Here is a 25614-nt window from a genome sequence, read left to right as displayed (position 1 = left end):
AATTTATTTGCAAATGATGGTGGAAAATAAGTATTTGGTCAATAACAAAAGTTTATCTCAATACTTTGGCCCATTCCTCCATGCAGATCTCCTCTAGAGCAGTGATGTTTTGGGGCTGTTGCTGGTTAACACGGACTTTCAACTCCCTCCAAAGATTTTATTTGGGGTTCAGATCTGGAGACTGGCTAGGCCACTCCAGGACCTTGAAATGCTTCTTACGAAGCCACTCCTTCGTTGCCCGGGCGGTGTGTTTGGGATCATTGTCATGCTGAAAGACCCAGCCACGTTTCATCTTCAATGCCCTTGCTGATGGTAGGCTTTGTTACTTTGGTCCTGGCTCTCTGCAGGTCATTCACTATGTCTCCCCGTGTGGTTCTGGGATTTTTGCTCACCGTTCTTGTGATCATTTTGACCCCACAGGGTGAGATCTTGCGTGGAGCCCCAGATCGAGGGAGATTATCAGTGGTCTTGTATGTCTTCCATTTCCTAATAATTGCTCCCACAGTTGATTTCTTCAAACCAAGCTGCTTACCTATTGCAGATTCGGTCTTCCCAGCCTGGTGCAGGTTACACTTTTGTTTCTGGTGTCCTTTGACAGCTCTTTGGTCTTGGCCATAGTGGAGTTTGGAGTGTGACTGATGGAGGTTGTGGACAGGTGTCTTTTATACTGATAACAAGTTCAACCAGGTGCCATTAGTACAGGTAACGAGTGGAGGACAGAGGAGCCTCTTAAAGAAGAAGTTACAGGTCTGTGAGAGCCAGAAATCTTGCTTGTTTGTAGGTGACCAAATATTTATTTTCCACCATAATTTGCAAATTCATTAAAAATCCTACAATGTGATTTTCTGGATTTTTTTCTCTCATTTTGTCTGTCATAGTTGAAGTTTACCTATGATGAAAATGACAGGCCTCATCTTTTTAAGTCAAATCTAATCAAGTGGAAGAACTTGCACAATTGGTGGCTGACTAAATACCTTTTTGCCCCACTACCTTAATAGAAAATGAGTTGTGACAGTCACCAAGTAAAGTACTACCTGAGTAAAATTATGAAAGTGTTTGGGTTTAAATATACTTAATCCAAAGTAAAATGTAATTGCAAAAATATACTAAAGTATACATCATAAATGTCAAACCAAATGGCACAATTTTCTCTTTTTTTGAGTCAAGGGCACACTCAGACATAATTCACAAATTAAGTGTTTGTTCCGTGAGTATGCCAAATCAGAGGCGGTATGGATGATCAGTGGTCTTCTCTTGCTAAAAGTGTGTGAATTGGACCATTTTCCTGTCCTCTTAGGCATTCAAAATGTAAGAAGTACTTTTGGGTGTCAGGGAAAATGTATGGAGTAAAAAGTACATTATTTTCTTTAGGAATGTAGTGAAGTAAAAGTTGTCAAATATAAATAGTAAAGTACAGATACTTTAAACTACTAAAGTGTTTTTTTTTTCTTAAGTACTTTACTCCACTGCTCAACATACACCATGATCTATTGCAGAAAACATCCATATATTCTATTATATGCATCATGCATGCATTAGCCTCAGCTGCTCTCTGGACTATCTCTTGTTCCAAAACCGCAGATTAAGATTCCTATACAGGAGAGTAACCTTGGCATCTCACATACATTTCAGTGATCACTGTTCCAAGGCAGTGTTCCTGAAGAGTGCATATTTTTGTGGATTATTCCATTTAGTCACTTCAGGAATTGAATTGAAGTTAAATGACTGAATTGAAACTACACGTTTTATGAATCATGCAATTTGAACATGATTATTCAGCTACTGGCTAATTAATAGTTGGAGTAAAATATTGGTCTGATTAGATGATTGGGTTGCAGAAGTAGATGTATTCCCAGCCAAGGAGGGAGAAAGGGACATGTCTCTTATTTGAGAGTAAACATTCTGACTCTGTCGCACAGAGCTGCTACTCTGGTTATCCCCATTCCTGGCAGTGGCTTAAAGCCTTATGAATTCTCAATCACTCATTAACATTGAATTATCTTGGTTTAAGATTACAGGGATTGTGACTGGTGCTCAGAAAATCATAACTAAGCCGGTCAAGCGTGGTTCTTGGCTTTGCGTTCTAAGAAATCAATCTGATGTGCAAAAAGGTCAACCACTCCTCGACAACCTGTAGGCTTCAGAGGGTTTTCTAGACCCCTCGTCCATGTTTTGTGAATAACCTCAACACTAAGAAACAATTTAATTGTATTTGTTGCGTACACATTTTGCAGATGTTGCAGGTATGGCATAACACTTATGTTCCTAGCTCTAACAGTGCAGTAATAACAATACATGCAAATAAAAAAATATATATATAAATATTAGAACAAGCAATGTCAGTCTGGAATGTATATGATGGTGTGTAGAGATTATGGGACACTATATATGAATAGAAAGGTGTACAGGGGGTAGTTTAGGATGAGCCTTGACTAGAATAGTGTCGTGACTATACTTTCATTAATCTAATGACTTATCTAATCAACTGTTTAAGTGTTACCCGGTTAAATTAATCGTGTAACAAACTCACTAGGATTTGGGGCACCACGGGAGCTGTTCTTTAAAGAGTTACAATCTCCCGAATTAAACTCTAAAGGTCTACCTATCACATCCATAAACAGTTAACTTATTAATCATAACCTCGTATCATATCATCATTCTGAACAGTCTTGCATCTGCAAAAACCCCAGCCTTACTTATGATTCAGTACTACACAAATGTATTTATTTTATTTGCTAAGTAAATGGTAACACAGTATAAACATACACACTTAATACATTAGAAACAGGTCCCTAGCAGACTGACAACAAAATGGCTGCTTGTTACAAGAGAGGGACAGACCTTTTAACGTTATGTTTAGAAACTACTCTCACTTATACTTTGCACACCGCCACCCGCTTGGAGTAGGAAATCATGAATGTATTTATGCGAAAGTCCTTGGTTTCTCTCGATAGACAAGGCCTTCTTGGAAAGGATGTTGGACCTCTTCGCTTGTAAGGCTCTGATTGTCGGAAAGGGGTCCCCACCAGTCTTCTACTGTTCTCCTCTGCAGTCGTCCGATATCCGGTGACTTGTCGTGTAGTCCTGAACAGAACTACAGATTTGATTCTACTTCCATTTGCTCTGGAAGATGTTTCTTTGAAGATGGTTCCAGTGGGGTGATGGGAGTAGTGTAATATGATGATTTGAACACAGTAATGGAATGGTCCCACTTAAATGTGCTTTTCTAGATACTTTACTGAGGACAGCTAATCAGCCGTACCAGTGATTATCCGGGACGTGACTTTATCGTCTCTACCTTGTGTTGAGATTGAGTTCCAACCACTTTAAATGTGAGCTGCAGCGCCACATCTCTCTGGTCTGATGTGTAAATTCTTAACCCATTTTATACAGTTCATTCAAAGGGCTTGGTCTGTCAGGCTGACACGTTCTCTGACCTCACTCGTGGGTGTGGCTAGTCACTGTAGAACTCTATGGCTCCTAAAAACACACACACACTTTTCATATTTCATGCACAACACAGGATGGACATATATACTTTTCAAGTTACAGTATTTCCTTTAACATTTTTAATGACATCACAAAATAACTGAAACTTCACCAGTGTTCTCCAGATCACCCCTGACCATTCCCCACATTCTATGTTAGAAATATTGTTCCAGTATTTGCTTTAGAATGTGTTAGTTTCCTCGGGAAAAGGTCTGAAACGGGCTCATACCTGTGGTGAAAATTGTAGAGGGAGATGCTGAAAGTTCTCCTTGATTTACAACAGGGTGTGAGGTGTTACCCCCCCCCCCCCTATGTGGCTGAGAGGGGGGTCTGGTTGGACCTATTTGAATCCTCACAGGACAGTCATGACAGTTTATACATATGTGGGTTAACTCCATTGTTGAATGATAACACACCTTGTTTAGATTCAGGATTTGTCTTGCCGCTCATGTTTTGTGGTGTTGCAGGCTGTACCTGAAGCAGGATGTGGGTCTGTCAGAGGAAACCGTCCATAAGTACAGCGACTGTGCTCTGGCACGGTTCAACACAACAGTCATAGAGCTGCGTCGCCTCTTTCTTGTTGAAGACCTGGTGGATTCCCTCAAGGTAAGAATGCAAATGAAGATTTAAGTTTGTAGGCTAACATCCTGCACGGAAATATGGTGCTTGTTTAGGAATAGGCTACATATTTTGGTATTAATGATATATTTTTATTTTTACTCAGTCTAGGGGGAATTTGACTGTTAACCTGTTGGGAATGTTCAGGTTCAACCCCCTAATAGCTACGGAAAACCTTGGATATCACTGTATAAGGATGCATGTGATCCTGGATTACAACAGCGGAGTGCCTCACATGTTAACATACCTAAGCTCCGTAGGAAGGAATAAGCAACATTTTGAGTGAAATTGTCATAGAACGGCTTTGCTAATCAATATATATGGAAAGATAGCCTCTTACATGCTCATGGTTGCACCTCTGTCACTCGGTCGCGTCGTTGCCATAGTTCTCAACTTTCTACAGATGCCTCAGCATATTGATTTCTGACAGATGGTTAATGCCAAGTCTTTCAGAACAGTGGCTTATGACTTTGTCAAATCTACGCGAATGGCCTGTAAATACGTCGACATTGCTTAAGTAGACTAATTAGTAGAAAACAACTTTGCCATCATGATTTCGTTAAGTTTAAGATAGAGAGATGTTGCCATGAGCTAGCAGAGTTCATCAGAAATGGCTAACAATGCCAACATTAGCTAGGTAGAATGTCGGCGCTCTCCCCTCAATCTTAGCTGAATTTCTTACTAATTTGTCTACATTTTGAAATGTCATTGTGTTTCCAAGCCACAGTAATGCACTTCAGATAATCTTAATTGGCACCAATTGAGACTATTGAGTAGTATGGTCAGCTGGTCTTAAAACGAATGTTCAAAACAATATTGTGACAACATGCTGAAACCCATGAATAGGCTGAGTGTTCTGAACAGACTGAAATAAAACCTATCCTTCTCCCATCCAGTTTGCTGTGCTAATGTGGATTCTCACCTATGTTGGTGCCTTGTTCAACGGACTCACACTCCTTATTCTAGGTAAGATACCATTTGAAAAAGTTGATAATTGGAGACTTAAGCATAAAGGCTTTTTGTGACATTTTTGACACTTCACTTCCACGCCTGCCTGGCTGGGCAGAGTTGCAGTTTAAAAAATATATATATGTATTTTTTTGTTTTTGTAATGGGTAGGCTTAGGTATAGGCAATAACCCAATCAAAACGAAAAGCTCCTTGAATGTGGGAATATGCCAGGCAGGCATGTTGGGCTTAATCAATTAAGGCCTATTGTATAGATAGTAGAACAAAAATGAACGTTTAAGATCAGACTTTTATAAATGCACTGCTCAAAAAAAATAAAAAAATAAAGGGAACACTAAAATAACACATCCTAGATCTGAATGAATGAAATATTCTTATTAAATACTTTTTTCTTTAAATAGTTGAATGTGCTGACAACAAAATCACACAAAAATGATCAATGGAAATCAAATTTATCAACCCATGGAGGTCTGGATTTGGAGTGGAAAACCACACTACAGGCTGATCCAACTTTGATGTAATGTCCTTAAAACAAGTCAAAATGAGGCTCAGTAGTGTGTGTGGCCTCCACGTGCCTGTATGACCTCCCTACAACGCCTGGGCATGCTCCTGATGAGGTGGCGGATGGTCTCCTGAGGGATCTCCTCCCAGACCTGGACTAAAGCATCCGCCAACTCCTGGACAGTCTGTGGTGCAAAGTAGCGTTGGTGGATGGAGCGAGACATGATGTCCCAGATGTGCTCAATTGGATTCAGGTCTGGGGAACGGGCGGGCCAGTCCATAGCATCAATGCCTTCCTCTTGCAGGAACTGCTGACACACTCCAGCCACATGAGGTCTAGCATTGTCTTTCATTAGGATGAACCCAGGGCCAACCGCACCAGCATATAGTCTCACAAGGGGTCTGAGGATCTCATGTTGGTACCTAATGGCAGTCAGGCTACCTCTGGCGAGCACATGGAGGGCTGTGCGGCCCCCCAAAGAAATGCCACCCCACACCATGACTGACCCACTGCCAAACATGTCATGCTGGAGGATGTTGCAGGCAGCAGAACGTTCTCCACGGTGTCTCCAGACTGTGTCACGTCTGTCATGTGCTCAGTGTGAACCTGCTTTCATCTGTGAAGAGCACAGGGCGCCAGTGGCGAATTTGCCAATCTTGGTGTCCTCTGGCAAATGCCAAACGTCCTGCACGGTGTGGACGTCAGGCCATCATACCACCCTCATGGAGTCTGTTTCTGACGGTTTGAGCAGACACATGCACATTTGTGGCCTGCTAGAGGTCATTTTGCAGGGCTTTGGCAGTGCTCCTCCTACCCCTCCTTGCACAAAGGCTGAGGTAGCGGTTCTGCTGCTCGGGTTGTTGCCCTCCTACGGCCTCCTCCACGTCTCCTGATGTACTGGCTTGTCTCCTGGTAGCGCCTCCATGCTCTGGACACTACGCTGACAGACACAGCAAACCTTCTTGCCACAGCTCGCATTGATGTTCCATCCTGGATGAGCTGCACTACCTGAGCCACTTGTGTGGGTTGTAGATTCCGTCTCATGCTACCACTAGAGTGAAAGCACCGCCAGCCAGCATTCAAAAGTGACCAAAACATCAGCCAGGAAGCATAGGAACTGAGAAGTGGTCTGTGGTCAACACCTGCAGAACCACTCCTTTATTGGGGGTGTCTTGCTAATTGTCTAATTTCCACCTGTTGTCTATTCCATTTGTACAACAGCATGTGAAATGTATTGTCAATCAGTGTTGCTTCCTAAGTGGACAGTTTGATTTCACAGAAGTGTGATTGACTTGGTGTTACATTGTGTTTAAGTGTTCCCTTTATTTTTTTGAGCAGTGTACTTTGCTACCATGACACACACCCACCCACTTTGTTCCCTTTTAGCATGTGCACATAGTAAGTACACAATCATGTTTTTGGGATACGTGTCTTTCCAGATTTCACAATTATTCTTTAGTTGAGGACACGACATCAGTGTCCTTATCATCTTGGTCCTTATCTTTGTAAGTCACCTTGATTTAGCACGTGTTCTATCAGTTTCTTTATTAAAATATTTAGCGTACTCCGACAGCAGGTAAAGCAAGGGGCTATAGCAGCACACAAGTAGACTACAAATGCATGCTGGGCCGGGTTACCCTGACCTTGTGACGTGAGCACTACTGGAGAGAAATTAGTATGCGAGAAGGCAGACTCTCCAGCCTTTGGGAATTTAGCTCCAGTCAAATTGGGCGCTCTGCTCGCATACAATATTTAATATGTATACAGACATAGTGGCTTACTGACAGAGGTGTCAACCTTCTCCCCCTCTCTCCAGGTCTGGTTGGAATGTTCAGCTTCCCCATCATCTATGAGAAGTACAAGGTATGAGCTGTTATTTGCTGATAAATGTATGAAAAATATGTTGATCTGACGAGGGAAGCATAGAACATTCGCACCTAAACTGAAATGTTGATCAATTGACTTCAAAGTCAAGTGGAAGTTTAATATTGTACCTAAGCTTTTCACTAGAATGATTTTTGTTTTGTGTATTTTAGGTACAGATTGACCATTATGTGGGGATGGCCAACAAGCGGGTCAAAGACATTATTGCAACGTAAGTAAATACTGGTTGACAAAATGTGAATATCTTGGCAGTGTTGTAATGCGAAGGAAAAATGTATAGGAAGTAGGTATCCAAAAAACTTTGAACAACCAGGTCAATTGCAGTCCTAAAAAGCTGTTGAAAAATAAATTGTGGTGGATCAAATAATTATCTTGGCAGTGATGTAATGAGAGATGCATCTTCCAAATATTCGTGGGCGGCAGGTAGCCTAGTGGTTAGAGCATTGGACTAGTAACCGAAAGGTTGCGAGATCGAATCCCGAGCTGACAAGGTAAAAATCTGTTCTGCCCCTGAACAAGGCAAATTAAAAATAAATATTCAGACCCTTTGCTATGAGACTTGAATTCAGCTCAGGCGTATCCTGTTTCCATTGATCATCCTTGATGTTTTGACAACTTGATTGGAGTCCACCTTTGGTAGATTCAATTAATTGGGCATGATTTGGTAATGCGTGCACACACCTGTCTATATATGGTCCCACCGGTGACATCGCATGTCAGAGCAAAAACCAAGTCGTGAGGTTGTCCGTAGAGCTTCGAGACAGCATTCTGTTGAGGCACAAATCTGGGGAAGGGTACCAAAAAGCGAGGTATGGACCTCGGGAGCCCGAACCATGAAAAACAGCCCCAGACCATTATCCCTCCTCCTGACAGCCAAATCCACTAATCTGAAGGGTTGTCCACAACTTTTGTATACATGGTGCATGTGTTTGGCATGAACTGTTAAGTTCCAATGTCTCTCTGGCCATCAGAAAAATACAGAAATGAAAATGCTTATTTTACATATCCACCTAGTTTTCAAATTCGACAGTATTTTATGTTTTGGAATAATCGGTTATGAATTTGCTTTGAATAGTTCATGACCCTAGGGTGGCAACGCATACATTCTAAGGGATTTCAATGGGTCTTTCACCATTCAGATTTTGTATGCGGTTCAATTCAACGTCACCCCGATACTATGTAAAAAAAAAAAAAAAAAGGCATATTGGCCAAAGTCACAATGGTACTTGATCCAGACAGGCTTTTTTACCGTTCAATAGCTTTTTTACCAAAGCCAAATTGAGTGTATAATGGATTAATTAATGCATACATTAAAATCAATCTATATAACACTGATTTATTTGAATGGTAAATCTCTGATAATCTGGGTAAAAGAATGTAGCCTAGGCATATTCACAATACATGTATATTTAATAGGATGTGCATGCATGGAGTTATTTAGCTTGTTTTGGCTGATTTTCATGGGGTGACAAAATGTTTCCCTTCCGTTTGACTTATTTTATTATACTCAACATTTGCGTAGAATAGCATTAGTCTTTTTATAAATGTGTACGCTGCCTCTTTTTAAGGCCCATGACATTTACACACACCGCTCAAGAAAATATCTTGACTGGGAGAGATGAGGCGGGGTAGACTAAGTTAATTCATTTTTGGTGACGATCCGCTTTGAAAATGACTATTTTGCATTATGATTTCAAGCAAGCTACTACCAGTATCTTATTGTATTGTAAGGTGGTCTAAGGCACTGCATTGCAGTGCTAGCTGTGCTGCCCGAGATTCTGGGTTCGAGCCCAGGCTCTGTCGCAGCCGGCCGCGACCGGGAGGCCCATGGGGCGACGCACAATTGGCCCAGCGTCGTCCGGGTTAGGCCGGTAGGGATATCCTTGTCTCGTCGCGCACTCGCAACTCCTGTGGCGGGCCGGGTGCAGTGCATGCTGACCAGGTGTGCAGTGTTTCCTCCCACACATTGGTGTGCCTGGCTTCCGGGTTGGATGTTGATTGCGTCAAGAAGCAGTGCGGTTGGGTTGTGTTTCGGAGAACGCATGGCTCTCGACCTTCGCCTCGCCCGAGTCTGTACGGGAGTTGCAGTAATGAGACAAGACTGTAACTACTACCACTTGGATACCACAAAATTGGGGGGAGGATAAAAAGGGGTGTAAAAATATATATATTTATGTGTGTTAACTTCTGTGCAGCATAAGTGGTGACGCAGCCCAGACTCCCAGTGAGTGCAGTGGTTTCTCAGGACAGGCTAGATCTAGCAATGAGTAAGTGGTGCAGGCACAGGGAACGTTTGGGGCATGGCTAGAATGGAAACAGGATGCACTTAAGCTCAATTTCAAGTCTCATGGCAAAGGGTCTGAATACTTATGTAAAGGTGTTACATTTTTTAAAAGTAAATTAGCTACATTTCGAACTGTTTTTGCTTTGTCATTATGGGGTGTATTGTGTAGATTAAGGAAACATTCATGTAATCAATTTTAGACTGTAACGATGTGGGGAAGGGGTCTCAATACTGCCGAATGCGCTGTATAGCAGTCTAATCTGACTTGATCGTTTAAAATCCTGTACCAACAAAGCAAGGAAATTATCTAATAGTTTTGAAAAAATGTGAATCTCCAATTGATGACAAATTAATGAAATCCCTCTTATACCACTGATTTTAACAATTTATTCACATTTATCAGACACATATTGCATCATTTTACCATTTAAAAGGTTCTGCAAGAATTAAATTGTATTATAAATAATTTACACAACATGCAAACAGGAAGAACCCAGCCCTTGTATTCAGAATGAATTTTCATTCAGAACCAGAATTGGATTACCCAAAAACGTAGCCACTTTATAATTATGTACTTTGTAATATCTGCTAGGAACCTTTGGCTGGATTTGTATTACGTTTTTTAAACTATTGGTGTTGTATGTTATTTTTGACATGTCTGCACTCCTGCCTACATAATTGACCCTTGTATGATAAAGTAGGCCCTATGTTGAATTGAGGTATTTGTAGAAGGGTGTTTTACTCAGAATGAGCGCTTTCATTTTAGTATTTTTTTAAGCATATCAACATCTTTTAACTAAAGCTTTTTGCTTCTTTCCACTTTCAGGGTCCAGGCCAAAGTCCCTGGACTGAAGCGTGTGAAGGCTGACTGAAGAAAGAAATGCCGGTCAGTCCCTGAAGTCCTTTGAGAGGGTGGGTGGCACTGGGCGGGGGTGGTGTGTAAGGTGGTATGCAGCACTGTTATTTTCACAATCTCTTCATTTCAGAATTCCTTGTGTTCCCTGAAACACCCTGGATTATCAGTATTCTATAGCTCAAGTATTGCCACCTTTTGATTAACTAATTTGACCATACCATGCTATCTGGCTCAAAAAGCTAGTTGGAATATGTAAAATATATATATATTTTAATCTTGCACTTGGACATGACCAGTGATATATGTTGAAAGGAAATTGTGTTCCATGGGCTGGTTCATTTGTTCTTTGACGCAGTGTTCAGACAATTGGAATTGCTTTGTCTCTTCTTTTTTTTGTAAGAGGGAGAACTTTGGAAACCTGAGTTTTTTTGGTATGATTTAAGTTGGTGGTGTTTGTGATTTTACTGTTTTATTGATCTGACGACTGTAGTTTCAAAGCTTCTAGCTCTCTTCAGTGACTCTTGAGTGTGCTTGACATGTGTGTCATTGTGCTTGGCGATGGTCTAATACCAGCAGGGCGCTATTCCATAGCACTTCATGCTTCTGAATATTTCTAGTTAGAAACATTTAGAACTTTTAAAAAATTAGAGCATTTAATAATCATTTCACCTCATGCAGCTGCCTAGTTAAACTCTAACACTTTTACAAACAACTTAAGAGGAAAAAAATGAAACACTGTCTGTGGACCCTATCTAAAGCTGCAAAATTATGTTACTTGGTAACTTCAAGCATTGTTTATGCAAGTAATTGTGAATGTTACTTCATACAATTGTAATGAACTCTTCTGTTTGTGGAATGCATTGTGAAATATAAACAATTACAATAAAGCTTCTAGATGAATTACTGTGTTTATTTCTCAGTAGGTAATGGAGGGTGCAGACACTAGCTCTGCCTGAACAACCCCTTGCTCCTATCCAGGGCATGTTTTAAATGCTTGGATGTCACTTCACCTTTTTTGTTGAATAGGAATTTACAGTATACTCAATGCTTTTCTAACTAGCATGTAGGAATGCTAGTACATTGTAAATACTAACAGTACAAGAATTGCCATTGTCTCAACCTAGTCTGAAGGTACATTTGAGTGATTTTAGCGGATGGTCTTATTCAGTGACTTAGTCCGTGCATTCATCTGAAGGTAAAAGCGAAATGACGAAGTCTGAACCACCGAAAGTTCAACTGGGGGCAGAGAAGCTCAATATGCCTTTTGAGTGATACCCCCGTCTAACTATTCAACTTTCATTGGACAAATGATTACGATTTTTGTATACATTTTCATTTAATCTTTCCATATACGTTTGTACATCTATGTTGGCACACAATCACTTACAATAAATTGGTATAAAACAACCATGATTGTCATTCATACAATAATTTTACCTCACTCTACAAAGATGTAATTTTGATTAAAAAATAAATTCATGCATTTGAGCATATTTGAGTAATTTACAATATGATACAAATAATATGAAACAATATCTAGACAATCAGTCTTGTACAAAAACTAAATGACAACTGGGAACATGAATTCATATAAAGAAAGCACATAGTAACAATATTGAGATATTGCTGCCACAATAGCTAAACGTTACAGTGAGATTGACTGACTAAATACAGCAAGGTGAGGCAAAGAGTTCAACAGCAGACGAACACAGAAGAATGGAAAGATGACCAGGGCTTGAGTAAGACTGCATAGTCGGCTTTGGTGTGACAGGTCACTCCTAGACTGTCTAATTTCACTTCACCTTAAAGCCACCCCTTGAAGTACCACTGAAATCCCTTACTGGAAGTGAATCTTGATTAAAACAGTATTCTTCAGTGTATTAGATTTTTTTCACTATGGTTACATGGAAAAACATTTCACCAAGATATTCCACAAAGTGTAAGTAACATTGACCAAATAAGAATGCTCACTGCCATTTCTGTGACGTTCACAAGCTGAACATTGAACGTCAGATCACTGAGTAACGTTTCAATATTTTAATTAGCTATTAACATACTATATTACATGTCATCATACTTTGGATGTTTACGCATTAACTTAAACGGCAGCAAAGCAATGCCCTTTTCTGCATATTGAATGAGTAAAAGTTTACAATCTAATAGCACCAGACATGTACAAAATTATTTCAACTGAAATTGCAAAAAAATATAAGACCAGTAGAAATATTCATAAAGGCACTTAAGTTTGATAATGTTCAACAATGGAAAAGGCTCTTTCAAATAAGTTATGGGAAAACGACTTTTTTTGCTCTACATTGGCTGGGATTCAATTCTTGAAGCGCTGTTGACAATGCGAAATGTAACCCTTAGCCTACAATGTCTGCGCCCTGTGGAAATCTTACTAACATAAAAAGAATACCCATCAAAATCCGTCTGTTTAAACTAGATGTTTTTTTGCATTCGTTGCGTCTCAATCCACCGCATCCACCGATATCGCCCTTCCCTATCTGCGGTGAAAAGTCGCAGAGCTAGAGCGGTGTTTTGTCAGACCATGAGACATCCCGAAAATCATTCTTCTCACAAAACGAAAATGTCTAGCGTCCGAACGGTTTGGCCTACAAACTATTTTGACCACTCTATTGAAGGATGAGACTCACAGGATGGTATTCTCCGTTTTGCTTTAGGATGCTCACAAGACTCGTCTGAAGGACCCAGGTACCAGTTACAAAGATGAATGGAAGTATATATGAAGATATTTTAGGCACTAAACTAAGGGGGTTAAATACATGTACATTTAAAAAAATATATATATATAGTTTCCTGATCTTTCTTATCTCAGAATTTGGGCAGACATTTCAAAACAATCTTCCTTTAGATTTTTTGGGGACTATTTGTTGTTCCATGTAGTGAATCTGTTATTAAACGTGTTTCTATTGGCAAATAGCAGTAATAACAAAGTCAATGTTTCATCCAATTTTTATATATATTGTTTTGATACCTTAATGGGTCTTAAAATTACAAATCTAATAGCTAAATAATCATTGTTATTACCATATTAAAAAATTCCATATGTTATCTCTCCCCCCCCGGCTTAGACAGGGTTTAGACTTGAGGTTTTAAAGGTAATTTCAGATTGAGCTGACATTTGCAGCGTTTACTGTGAATGAAATCTCCGCAAGCGCGGGAACATCGCCCTTAAGAGCCCCCTTCTCGACAATACACAATCGGATTGAATCCCAGCCATTATCAATGGTTTAAATATAAATCAATAGCTGGCGTGGCAACCTATTTTCATGTGTCCTTCATTACAAGCAGATGAGAATGTAAACACAAATGGTAATTTCTTGTTTAGACAGAAAATCCACCATTTTCTAGTGGCAAAAAATCTGCTTCAAAGTAATTTCCTGTTAGAAAAAGAGCTACCTGCTCTGCCTAATGCTTAGACTTGAATTAATACTACAGTGATTAGCGTATTGCACCCCATTCTCCCCCACAGGTGGATGGGGAGACATAGTTGCAGCATGTCAGGCAAAATATTGACCGTAGCCAGACACTTGAGGCGTTGGGATCCTGGCTGCATTCTTGTCAGAATCCAAGACTTACTGCGTTAGGCTAAGGAGTCTGAATGCATGGTTGTGGAGAAAAGACTCTGGTTTATAGGCATTTCCACACAAAGACACTGAAAAAGAGGAAGACAATCCAGCAATCAGCAACAAAAAAAATCATAACTGAATCAGACCTGTCTGAAATCACTTTTTAATGCTACTACTCATTGTAGAATATCTACATTTGATGTCGGAAGTTTACATACACCTTAGTCCAATACATTTAAACTCAGTTTTTCACAATTCCTGACATTTAATCCTAGTAAAAAGTCCCTGTTTTAGGTCAGTTAGGATCACCACTTTATTTTAAGAATGTGAAATGTCAGAATAATAGTAGAGAGAATGATTTATTTATTTCATCACATTCCCAGTGGGTCAGAAGTTTACATATACAAAATTAGTATTTGGTAGCATTGCCTTTAAATTGTTTAACTTGGGTCAAATGTTTTGGGTAGCCTTCCACAAGCTTCCCACAATAAGTTGGGTGAATTTTGGCCCATTCCTCCTGACAGAGCTGGTGTAACTGAGTCAGGTTTGTAGGCATCCTTGCTCATACACACTTTTTCAGTTCTGCCCACAAATGTTCTATGAGATTGAGGTCAGGGCTTTGTGATGGCCACTCCAATACATTGACTTTGTTGTCCTTAAGTAATTTTGCCACAACTTTGGAAGTATGATTGGGGTCATTGTCCATTTGGAAGACCTATTTGCGACCAAGCTTTAACTTCCTGACTGATGTCTTGAGATGTTGCTTCAATATATCCACATACTTTTACCTCCCTCATGATGCCATCTATTTTGTGAAGTGCACCAGTCCCTCCTGCAGCAAAGCACCCCCACAACATGATGCTGCCACCCCGTGCTTCACGGTTTGGATGGTGTTCTTTGGCTTGCAAGCCTCCCCCTTTTTCCTCCAAAAATAACAATGGTCATTATGGCCAAACAGTTCTATTTTTGTTTCATCAGAACAAATGACATTTCTCCGAAAAGTACGATCTTTGTCCCCATGTGCAGTTGCAAACCGTAGTCTGGCTTTTTCATGGCGGTTTTGGAATGGTGGCTTCTTCCTTGCTGGGTGGCCTTTCAGTTTACGTCGATATAGGACTAGTTTTACTGTGGATATAGATACTTTTGTACCTGTTGCTTCTTCCAGCATCTTCACAAGGTCTTTTGCTGTTGTTCTGGGATTGATTTGCACTTTTCACACAAGTACATTCATCTCTACCTTCCTGAGTGGTATGATAGCTGCGTACTTGCGTTGTTTGTACAGGTGAACGTGGTACCTTCAGGCATTTGGAAATTGCTCCCAAGGATGAACCAGACTTGTGGAGGTCTACAATTGTTTTTCTTAGGTCTTGGCTGATGTCTTTTGATTTTCCCATGATGTCAAGCAAAGAGGCACTGAGTTTGAAGGTAGGCCTTGAAAGACATCCACAGGTACACCTCCAATTGACTCAAATGATGTCAATTAGCCTATCAGAAGCTTCTAAAGCCATGACATTTTCTGGAATTTTCCAATGCTGTTTAAAGGCACAGTCAACTTAGTGTATGTACACTTCTGATCCACTGGAATTGTGATACAGTGAATTAATCTGTCTGTAAACAATTGTTGGAAAAATTACTTGTGTCATGCACAAAGTTGGTGTCCTAACCAACTTGTCAAAACTATAGTTTGTTAACAAGACATTTGTGGAGTGGTTGTAAACTATGTAAACTTCTGATTTCAACTGTATAACGTAATTCATCTAGCATGTGGTTAAGCCTTAACACAAGCTCTGCATACCTGGAGTCATGTCCTCCAGTGCTGATCACATATTTATCATCATAGGAGAAGCGAATGTTGGTCACGTGTGCCGAGTGCCCAAAGTATCGCTTGTGTTTGGCCTGCAGAGGATCAAAAGAAGTATTAAACATTTGGAGCAGCCACAGCCAACAATGTCTGCTCTATGGATTCAGTAACTACAGTGGGGCAAAAAAGTATTTAGTCAGACACCAATTGTGCAAGTTCTCCCACTTAAAATGATGAGAGAGGCCTGTAATTTTCATCATAGGTACACTTCAACTATGACAGACAAAATGAGAAAAGAAATCCAGAAAATCACATTGTAGGATTTTTTATGAATTTATTTGCAAATTATGGTGGAAAATAAGTATTTGGTCAATAACAAAAGTTTATCTCAATACTTTGTTATATACCCTTTGTTGGCAATGACAGAGGTCAAACGTTTTCTGTAAGTCTTCACACACTGTTGCTGGTATTTTGGCCCATTCCTCCATGCAGATCTCCTCTAGAGCAGTGATGTTTTGGGGCTGTTGCTGGGCAACACAGACTTTCAACTCCCTCCAAAGATTTTCTATGGGGTTGAGATCTGGAGACTGGCTAGGTCACTCCAGGACCTTGAAATGCTTCTTACGAAGCCACTCCTTCGTTGACCGGGCGGTGTGTTTGGGATCATTGTCATGCTGAAAGACCCAGCCACGTTTCATCTTCAATGCCCTTGCTGATGGAAGGAGGTTTTCACTCAAAATCTCACGATACATTGGCCCCACTCATTCTTTCCTTTACACGGATCAGGCGTCCTGATCCCTTTGCAGAAAAACAGCCCCAAAGCATGATGTTTCCACCCCCATGCTTCACAGTAGGTATGGTGTTCTTTGGATGCAACTCAGCATTCTTTGTCCTCCAAACAGGACGAGTTGAGTTTTTACCAATAAGTTCTATTTTGGTTTCATCTGACCATATGACATTCTCCCAATCTTCTTCTGGATCATCCAAATGCTCTCTAGCAAACTTCAGACGGGCCTGGACATGTACTGGCTTAAGCAGGGGGACACATCTGGCATTGCAGGATTTGAGTCCCTGGCAGCGTAGTGTGTTACTGATGGTAGGCTTTGTTACTTTGGTCCCAGCTCTTTGCAGGTCATTCACTAGGTCCCCCCGTGTGGTTCTGGGATTTTTGCTCACCGTTCTTGTGATCATTTTGACCCCACAGGGTGAGATCTTGCGTGGAGCCCCAGATCGAGGGAGATTATCAGTGGTCTTGGATGTCTTCCATTTCCTAATAATTGCTCCCACAGTTGATTTCTTCAAACCAAGCTGCTTACCTATTGCAGATTCAGTCTTCCCAGCCTGGTGCAGGTTATAATTTTGTTTCTGGTGTCCTTTGACAGCTCTTTGGTCTTGGCCATAGTGGAGTTTGGAGTGTGACTGTTTGAGGTTGTGGACAGGTGTCTTTTATACTGATAACTAGTTCAAACAGGTGCCATTAATACAGGTAACGAGTGGAGGACAGAGGAGCCTCTTAAAGAAGAAGTTACAGGTCTGTGAGAGCCAGAAATCTTGCTTGTTTGTAGGTGTCCAAATACTTATTTTCCACCATAATTTGTAAATAAATTCATTAAAAAATCCTACAATGTGATTCTCTGGATTTTTTTTCTCATTTTGTCTGTCATAGTTGAAGTGTACCTATGATGGAAATTACAGGCCTCTCTCATCTTTTTAAGTGGGAGAACTTGCACAATTGGTGGCTGACTAAATACTTTTTTGCCCCACTGTACATAGCTTAAAAAATATATCACAGTGATGTTGTTGAGATGAAGTGAAGCACTCACAAATTTCTCAGTGCATGGGAAGTCAAAGAGCTTGACCAGCCCAAAGTCATCCCCGGTGACCACGTTGAGTCCGGTGTGGGAGACACAGGCACAGTTGACGTCAGCCTTATCAGCATTCCGCGGCCAGATACCCAGCACCTCATCTCCCAGGATACTGAGAAGAAATGAGGGAGAGGAGCCATGCTCAGACTGCAGAATATGCTGCACAAAACCACAGGCCTGCCAGTAAAATACTGAGATGACATTGTTCCACCACAGAATAGCCATTTTTGAGTTTCATCTGTCAATCGAAATAATATAGTAAATGTCTCTCCTCAGTAGTAAAACATATGTATACTATAGAAAGAAAAAAAAGGATTCCTGCATACTACTAAAGATCTCAACCAGACATTAGTTTGTTTCTCATTACAACGTGGTCTCAGGGCAATTCATATTATTATGTACGTAAATCGGTGAGACTTATTATGATATATTACGTTACGTTATGGCGGTTAGGGGAACTAATGACAAAGGTTAGTATAACTTCCATAAAATGTTAGAATTTACGTAGCAGGTTATGTGAATTGGGTTAAGTTCAGAATAAGGATTAGGGGAAGGGTTAGCTAAAATGCTACTGTTGTCCCCGATGCGACTCGGAACGAATAGCCTTTGGATTGCTAGACGGAACAGACTACGCTCATCCATCCTCTCCAACCAACCTCCCTACTTTTGTTTCTGTCTAAAGTAACTATACTATTAGTAGATATAATACGTCTTGGAAGTGCTCAGAAATACGTAAAGTATTTTTTGTATGGCTCTGAGACCAGGCTGCCTAATAATAACTGCTTATATGCAGAATCTATTTTTAACCCATTAACCTTGGGAAGACTGATGTTAGAGGGAGTTTGGGGTCTATTCATGAGAAGTGAACAGTGACAGCTGTGCTGCAGACAGTATTGATTGACCTCTATTATTCCATTGATCAATAACAGACACCCAAACACAACTACAAAACAACATGTCTGGGTGTGCCCCACTAAACATCCGTACAAAAACGTGCCCAGATGGCTTCAACGAGCCTAAAGCTCAAACAAGTTGAACCAGCAATGTATTTGTATTGCTTTGGCTTGCCATATTGCAATGTCCCTACCAGAGTGAGCTGTTAGGTGTAGCTCCCATTGTTGACGCAATATCTCAATAGTGTTACCGTGCAGTGCTTGCGTTCTTTACTGAATATGGATCTCAGTTTTTATTTTAGAGAGTATGTGGGTTTGATTGAATTCCAGTGACTACAACTAATCTTTCTACCTGGTCCAGGTGGCCCAGGTGATCCTGTCAATCACAGTCTGTTCTGTCACAATTTTCCCAGAAGGCATCTCATGCACCTGGCGCTTATAGTTTCCTGTGGACACCTGTAGACACACAGCCAGTGACACGTCAGAACACACACACTCATGCATATGCACACATATGCAGATGTCGTCGTATTATATCACTCTAAAATCCACCAGTCATCTATCTACCAGCACTGTCTGCACAGCTTGGAAGGGAAAAAAATGTGACATCATTTTCCATATGCAAATTTGTTCAAGATATAGAAGCCTCATTACTATTTCATGCTTTAGATCAACCAAAACATGGATTCAGGCTGGGATTCAATCAGACCGTGGGTTGTCGACAATGTGGCTTTTAAAGGCAATTAACGATTGAGCCGACAGATGCAGGGTTTACTGTAAAATCTCTGCGAACGCGGGGACATTGCCGCATTGTTGAAAACCCACAGTCGGATTGAATCCCGGCCTTACAATGAAATCGTAATGAGCTTAGTCCATTATATAACTTCAAATGGACTGGGAGGACCTTGGCCAACTATACTTGGACCCTCCCCTTCTGTGTCCTCCCTCTGTCCCTTCAAGCCACAGACACATTTGTACTTGTAATTGTACGCTGAGGTCAGGTTAAATTTAGCAGGCCAAGTCACCATCTTACCCTGTTTCTGACCATGTGCCAGTCACATCAACATTTCAGAAAAGGTGCAAGGGTCTCCATAACAGCAAGGAATGAGTCTATAGAAATACCTCAGATAGGGTTACTTTGTAGCATACTGATGCGTGTGGTTACTCTAGAGCAGCTCCAGACTGCTGTTAAAGGTGCTACTCACAGGTTTGAGTCTTTTTTTGTTGCATTGTTTTTCAGAAAATGTCCATAATATATCTGCCGCTAATAGTGGAATGATAGTGTTTCACAGTATTACTTACCCACAAGTGTTGTGATTGGCTGTGATATTCGCCACTTGATTTCTCCCGGCAGAGAGGCATCTGTTGTCAAACTGGGAAAGCAGTTCTGACTTTATGGCTGTGTTATTTAGTGAAAATCACTGTCAATTCCTGGTTGCTAAAATTAGCTCAATTTTAGTTTAAATGAGAAAACAAGCATTGGATTGTTTAGGGAATCATCGTACCATCTAAATCGCTGTGAAATATATTTTCTATAGCAAAAAATATTGTTTTAAAGCTATTTGAACCTGGTGGACCAAAACAAAAGATTCTTCCGGTTTTGGTCCACCAGCCTCAAACAGCAGTTTTGGTCCATCAGCTTCAAACAGCTGTAAAAACGAAAATATATTTCACAGCGATTTAGATGATACAATGAATTCCTACACTATTCAAGTGAAAGAAACTGTAGAATTTTTGCAAACAGGAACGATTTCCACTAGATAACATAGCCAAAGTCAGAATAGGTATCCCAGTTTGACAACAGATGCCGTTCCGGCGGGAGAAATCCTTAGGTGAATATGACAGCCAATCACAACACTGGCAGGTAAGTAATACCATGAAAACACTGTCATTCCACTATTTAGGGCAGATATATTATGGACATTTTCAAAAATTAAAATGTAACAATTTAAAAAAAATCCTATGTGTAGTACCTTTAACTAGAAGGGCACTTGGCTATAAATGATTATGACCTGCCTGCCATACATGTGTGTGTCTAAATATAGGTTTTTCCACATTCAGTATGCTTTGAAATGGATATATGAGTGTCCATCATGTTGAGAACACACTGTGCAACATGATCAAATGGTCAAGAGTGCCGTATTAAACACAACATAGGTTGTAGATTTAGCTCAATTGGTTTCCACAATAATCAAATAATAATTAGATTTTTTTTTACCATTCGAACATAATGACCTTGACAGCAAAATAACATTTAACTCATTCCACTATCTATTTTGTGTGGTTTTAGGACATATGTAGTGTCTATCGTTTATTTAACAACAACAGCTCTCAAGTGAATTATCATATTCCGCCTGTTTTTTTAAACCATCACGGTCAGTGTAGCATACCTCAATGAACATGCTGTCTGCAGAGAAGTCCATCTGGATAACAAAGCTGGAGATGTCCTTACAGTAGCCCACGCGGTTTAGCGAGGGGCCCAAGGTAAGGTCGTAGAGGTCAACCGTACTCTCCACTGAGCCCACTGCCAGGAGGTGTTTGTCTGGACTGAACCTGAGAGGGTAACACAATAGACATAATATATATGGTTTGAGTTATGCCAAGATTAAGCTTAGGGTTATGCCAAATCAGGGTTGTGGCTGAGGCAAGGGTTAAGGTTAAACCTAGGAGAGGGGGTGACCTCGACAATTTATTGTTAAAACACGAGGCTGCCTGGATCTTTAATTTAAAGACCCTTGCTCCCCTCGGTCTCAACGTTTACAGGCACACGTGTGTGTCCTTTGACACTATATAAACTAGTGATCTGCAGTGTTTGTCATTATACCCTGATGAAGACAGCTTGTCTGTTGAAACGTTGGATATTAGGTTATTCAATTATTTCATCTGAGCTCCAAGAGTGTGCGGCTCTCCTATTATTTTTCAAGTAAACAGGGATGTGGACATGAAGATAGGGTTCATTAAGGTAGTGGTTGAGGCTAGGGTTCAACTGAGATCTGTACATTAAGCATGGTCAGGGTTGTGGTTGAGGTTTGAACATGGATGTGGACATGAAGCTAGGGTTAGAGTTGTGTTTGATGCTAGGGTTAGGGTTACTGCCAGGATGTGGACATGAAGCTAGGGATAGGTACAGTGGGGCAAAAAAGTATTTAGTCAGCAACCAATTGTGCAAGTTCTCCCACTTAAAAAGATGAGAGAGGCCTGTAATTTTCATCATAGGTACACTTCAACTATGACAGACAAATGAGGAAAAGAAAATCCAGAAAATCACATTGTAGGATTTTTAATGAATTTATGTGCAAATTATGGTGGAAAATAAGTATTTGGTCAATAACAAAAGTTTATCTCAATACTTTGTTATATACCCTTTGTTGGCAATGACAGAGGTCAAACGTTTTCTGTAAGTCTTCACAAGGTTTTCACACACGGTTGCTGGTATTTTGGCCCATTCCTCCATGCAGATCTCCTCTAGAGCAGTGATGTTTTGGGGCTGTTGCTGGGCAACACGGACTTTCAACTCCCAACGTCTGAGTTTTTACCAAAAAGTTATATTTTGGTTTCATCTGACCATATGACATTCTCCCAATCTTCTTCTGGATCATCCAAATGCTCTCTAGCAAACTTCAGACGGGCCTGGACATGTACTGGCTTAAGCAGGGGGACACATCTGGCACTGCAGGATTTGAGTCCCTGGCGGCGTAGTGTGTTACTGATGGTAGGCTTTGTTACTTTGGTCCCAGCTCTCTGCAGGTCATTCACTAGGTCCCCCCGTGTGGCTCTGGGATTTTTGCTCACCGTTCTTGGGATCATTTTGACCCCACGGGGTGAGATCTTGCGTGGAGCCCCAGATCGAGGGAGATTATCAGTGGTCTTGGATGTCTTCCATTTCCTAATAATTGCTGCCACAGTTGATTTGTTCAAACCAAGCTGCTTACCTATTGCAGATTCAGTCTTCCCAGCCTGGTGCAGGTCTACAATTTTGTTTCTGGTGCCCTTTGACAGCTCTTTGGTCTTGGCCATAGTGGAGTTTGGAGTGTGACTGTTTGAGGTTGTGGACAGGTGTCTTTTATACTGATAAGTGGAGGACAGAGGAGCCTCTTAAAGAAGAAGTTACAGGTCTGTGAGAGCCAGAAATCTTGCTTGTTTGTAGGTGACCAAATACTTATTTTCCACCATAATTTGCAAATAAATTCATAAAAAATCCTACAATGTGATCTTTTTTTTTCTCATTTTGTCTGTCATAGTTTAAGTGTACCTATGATGAAAATTACAGGCCTCTCATCTTTTTAAGTTGGAGAACTTGCACAATTGGTGGCTGACTAAATACTTTTTTGCCCCACTGTATCTGGTTCAGGGTTAGGGTTGAGCCAGGAAGTAGACAATGGTCTAGTCAAAGTACAAGCCCCCAGCTCCAGGTGGCTCCTATCTCTCCTCAGTTCTTGCCTGATGTCCTGTATGGCAGCACTGCGGTCTCGTTTCTTGGCCCACATCTTAAGTGAGTTGGTGAGGAGGATGATGAACTCCCCATTCTTCATGCCCACAGACACCATCTCCCCATCAGGACTGTAGCTGGCACACTTGGCTGGGTGGCCCAGGCTCACTTTGTTCAGCAGTTTCTATCAAGGAAACAGACAGCAGGGTTTTGAGATAACAAAACATGAGACGTCGCCTTAGAATGGCCACATACCGTCCTAACTAAATACAGGTGGAAACCAAGAACACAAATAAACTGTCATTTGAGATTTTAAAAAGTAGTGTTAGTGTTTCTCTGTGATGTACCTTGTCGGCCAGGTCCCATATGCGGATGGTTCCGTCGTCACTGGCGGAGATGAACAGGTCTTTAGAGGGGTGGGTGGCCAGGCCCCAGATCTCGCCCTGCATGTGACTGTTGATCAGGATGTTGGACGCAGCGTTCTTCTCCCCCACCTCAATGATCTCACCATCCTTTGTGCCTACCAATATCTTACCCTGGTAGACAGGCACACAAGAAGATTACTGTTTTTGACCCTTCAAAAACCCTAGTTGAAGCTATAGACTTAACTTGACGTGACAGACTAGTTCAAATAACATGTCACATCTCCCATACTACTACTGTAAAGGTGGATAAAGCTGCTGGGTAGGCTATGAGCTATGAGCTTCCGAAGGTTGCCACAGTATGGGAAGAAAGCCAGCAAAGCCATTTCCAAACAAATGACTCAGCTATCTTTTTTCGATTGAAAGAATAAGTGATTTTATTCGCTGCATTAATACCTTCTCTGACCTTGAATATCCCAACTCTGTAACAAAATGTCTGTTCTGTTGCAGTGTAATAAACAAGGAGCAAGTGTGTATGAAAGAGCACCAAATAGATTGTGCAGTTATAAAGGCCCAAAAATTCTGACTCAAAACCAAGTCTTATTTAATGTCTAAATCGTCAGTCTATCCAATTAGAAGATATTTGTAACTGCAGATGAGAAGGTACCTACATTTTATTTTATGATATCAAATTAGAAGACAATGAATTATGTTTTTTAAATAATATAGCTAGCTAGTGTACTGTATATTTATTTCCAAAGGGAACTTCAGGGAGTTATTTTCAGGTTTAACATTTGCTGTACGCTTGCTTATAGTCTTTCCCACTGGGGTGTGTGCTGGCTGTGCTGAACTCACCTTGCCTCGACAAACGGACCTCACACACTCAACAGTCTGTCCCGTCTCAAGCTGGAATGCTCGGCAACGTTTCATCTCCTGGTCCCACAGTTTCACTGCACCGCCCTCCTTTGTACTGAGAAAGCATGTGCCGCACACACACACACATACATTTTACTAACCTTGTGGAGGGATACAATTGATTCCTGTTCAAAATCCTATTTTCCCTAACCCCTAACCCTAAACTGGGTCTGTGCCCCAACTTGGCCACCCCATTCAAAATGTTCTGGACACGCCACTGAATATACAGTTGAAGTCAGAAATTTACATACACTTAGGTTTGAGTCCTTAAAACTCATTTTTCAACCACTCCACAAATGTCTTGTTAACAAACTATAGTTTTGACAAGTCGGTTAGGACATCTACTTTGTGCATGACACAAGTCATTTTTTCAACAATTGTTAACAGACATATTATTTCACTTATAATTCACTATATCACAATTCCAGTGGGTCAAAAGTTTACATACAGTTGACTGTGCTTTTAAACAGCTTGGACAATTCCAGACAATGATGTCATGGCTTTAGAAGCTTCTGATAGGCTAATTGACATCATTTGAGTGATTTGGAGGTGTACCTGTGGATGTATTTCAAGGCCTACCTTCAAACTCAGTGCCTCTTTGCTTGACATCATGGGAAAATCAAAAGAAATCAGCCAAGACCTCAGAAACAATTAGTCTGGTTCATCCTTGGGAGCAATTTCCAAACGCCTGAAGGTACCACGTTCATCTGTACAAACAATAGTATGCAAGTATAAACACCATGGGACCACGCAGCCATCATACCGCTCAGGAAGGAGACGCATTCTGTCTCCTAGAGATGAACGTACCTTGTGAAAAGTGCAAATCATTCCCAGAACAGCAGCAAAGGACCATGTGAAGATGCTGGAGGAAACAGTAAAACGAGTCCAATATCAACATAACCTGAAAGGCCGCTCAGCAAAGAAGAAGCCACTGCTCCAAAACCGCCATAAAAAAGCCAGACTACGGTTTGCAACTGCACATGGGGACAAAGATTGTACTTTTTGGAGAAATGTCCTCTGGTCTGATGAAACAAAAATAGAACTGTTTGGCCATAATGACCATCCTTATGTTTGGAGGAAAAAGGGGGAGGCTTGCAAGCCGAAGAACACCATCCCAACCGTGAAGCACAGGGGTGGCAGCATCATGTTGTGGGG

General features: G+C 40.9%; 2 protein-coding genes across 8 annotated transcripts in view; one reads left to right on the top strand and one right to left on the bottom strand.

The window, feature by feature from the left end:
- rtn4a (reticulon 4a) overlaps positions 1-11501 on the top strand; it is a 34337-nt gene extending 22836 nt beyond the window's left edge. For all 6 annotated transcript variants that reach the window (XM_029640431.2, XM_029640432.2, XM_029640433.2 and 3 more), the window contains 5 exons: positions 3957-4095; positions 5004-5073; positions 7394-7440; positions 7614-7672; positions 10572-11501. In XM_029640431.2, the coding sequence (XP_029496291.1) occupies positions 3957-4095; positions 5004-5073; positions 7394-7440; positions 7614-7672; positions 10572-10617 (361 nt within the window). In that variant the 3' untranslated portion in view covers positions 10618-11501. The remainder of the gene's footprint in view (positions 1-3956; positions 4096-5003; positions 5074-7393; positions 7441-7613; positions 7673-10571) is intronic.
- Positions 11083-25614, bottom strand: part of LOC115113136 (echinoderm microtubule-associated protein-like 6) — a 91717-nt gene continuing 77185 nt past the window's right edge. Inside the window, exons 34-41 of one of the 2 annotated variants that reach the window (XM_029640427.2) lie at positions 24400-24514; positions 23530-23718; positions 23194-23366; positions 21144-21306; positions 19106-19209; positions 17819-17972; positions 15990-16090; positions 11083-14280 (exon numbers count right to left, since the gene is read on the bottom strand). In XM_029640427.2, coding sequence (XP_029496287.1) covers positions 14256-14280; positions 15990-16090; positions 17819-17972; positions 19106-19209; positions 21144-21306; positions 23194-23366; positions 23530-23718; positions 24400-24514 — 1024 coding nt within the window. In that variant the 3' untranslated portion in view covers positions 11083-14255. Of the gene's footprint in view, positions 14281-15989; positions 16091-17818; positions 17973-19105; positions 19210-21143; positions 21307-23193; positions 23367-23529; positions 23719-24399; positions 24515-25038; positions 25167-25266; positions 25322-25614 lie in introns of those variants that run through there. The other variant, XR_010461677.1, reaches the window with a different exon arrangement.

This window comes from Oncorhynchus nerka, linkage group LG28 (genome assembly GCF_034236695.1).
Source record: "Oncorhynchus nerka isolate Pitt River linkage group LG28, Oner_Uvic_2.0, whole genome shotgun sequence".
NCBI classification, from domain to species: Eukaryota; Metazoa; Chordata; class Actinopteri; order Salmoniformes; family Salmonidae; genus Oncorhynchus; species Oncorhynchus nerka.
Note: the sequence above shows the minus strand (reverse complement) of the source record. Positions and strands in the feature narration are given on the sequence as shown.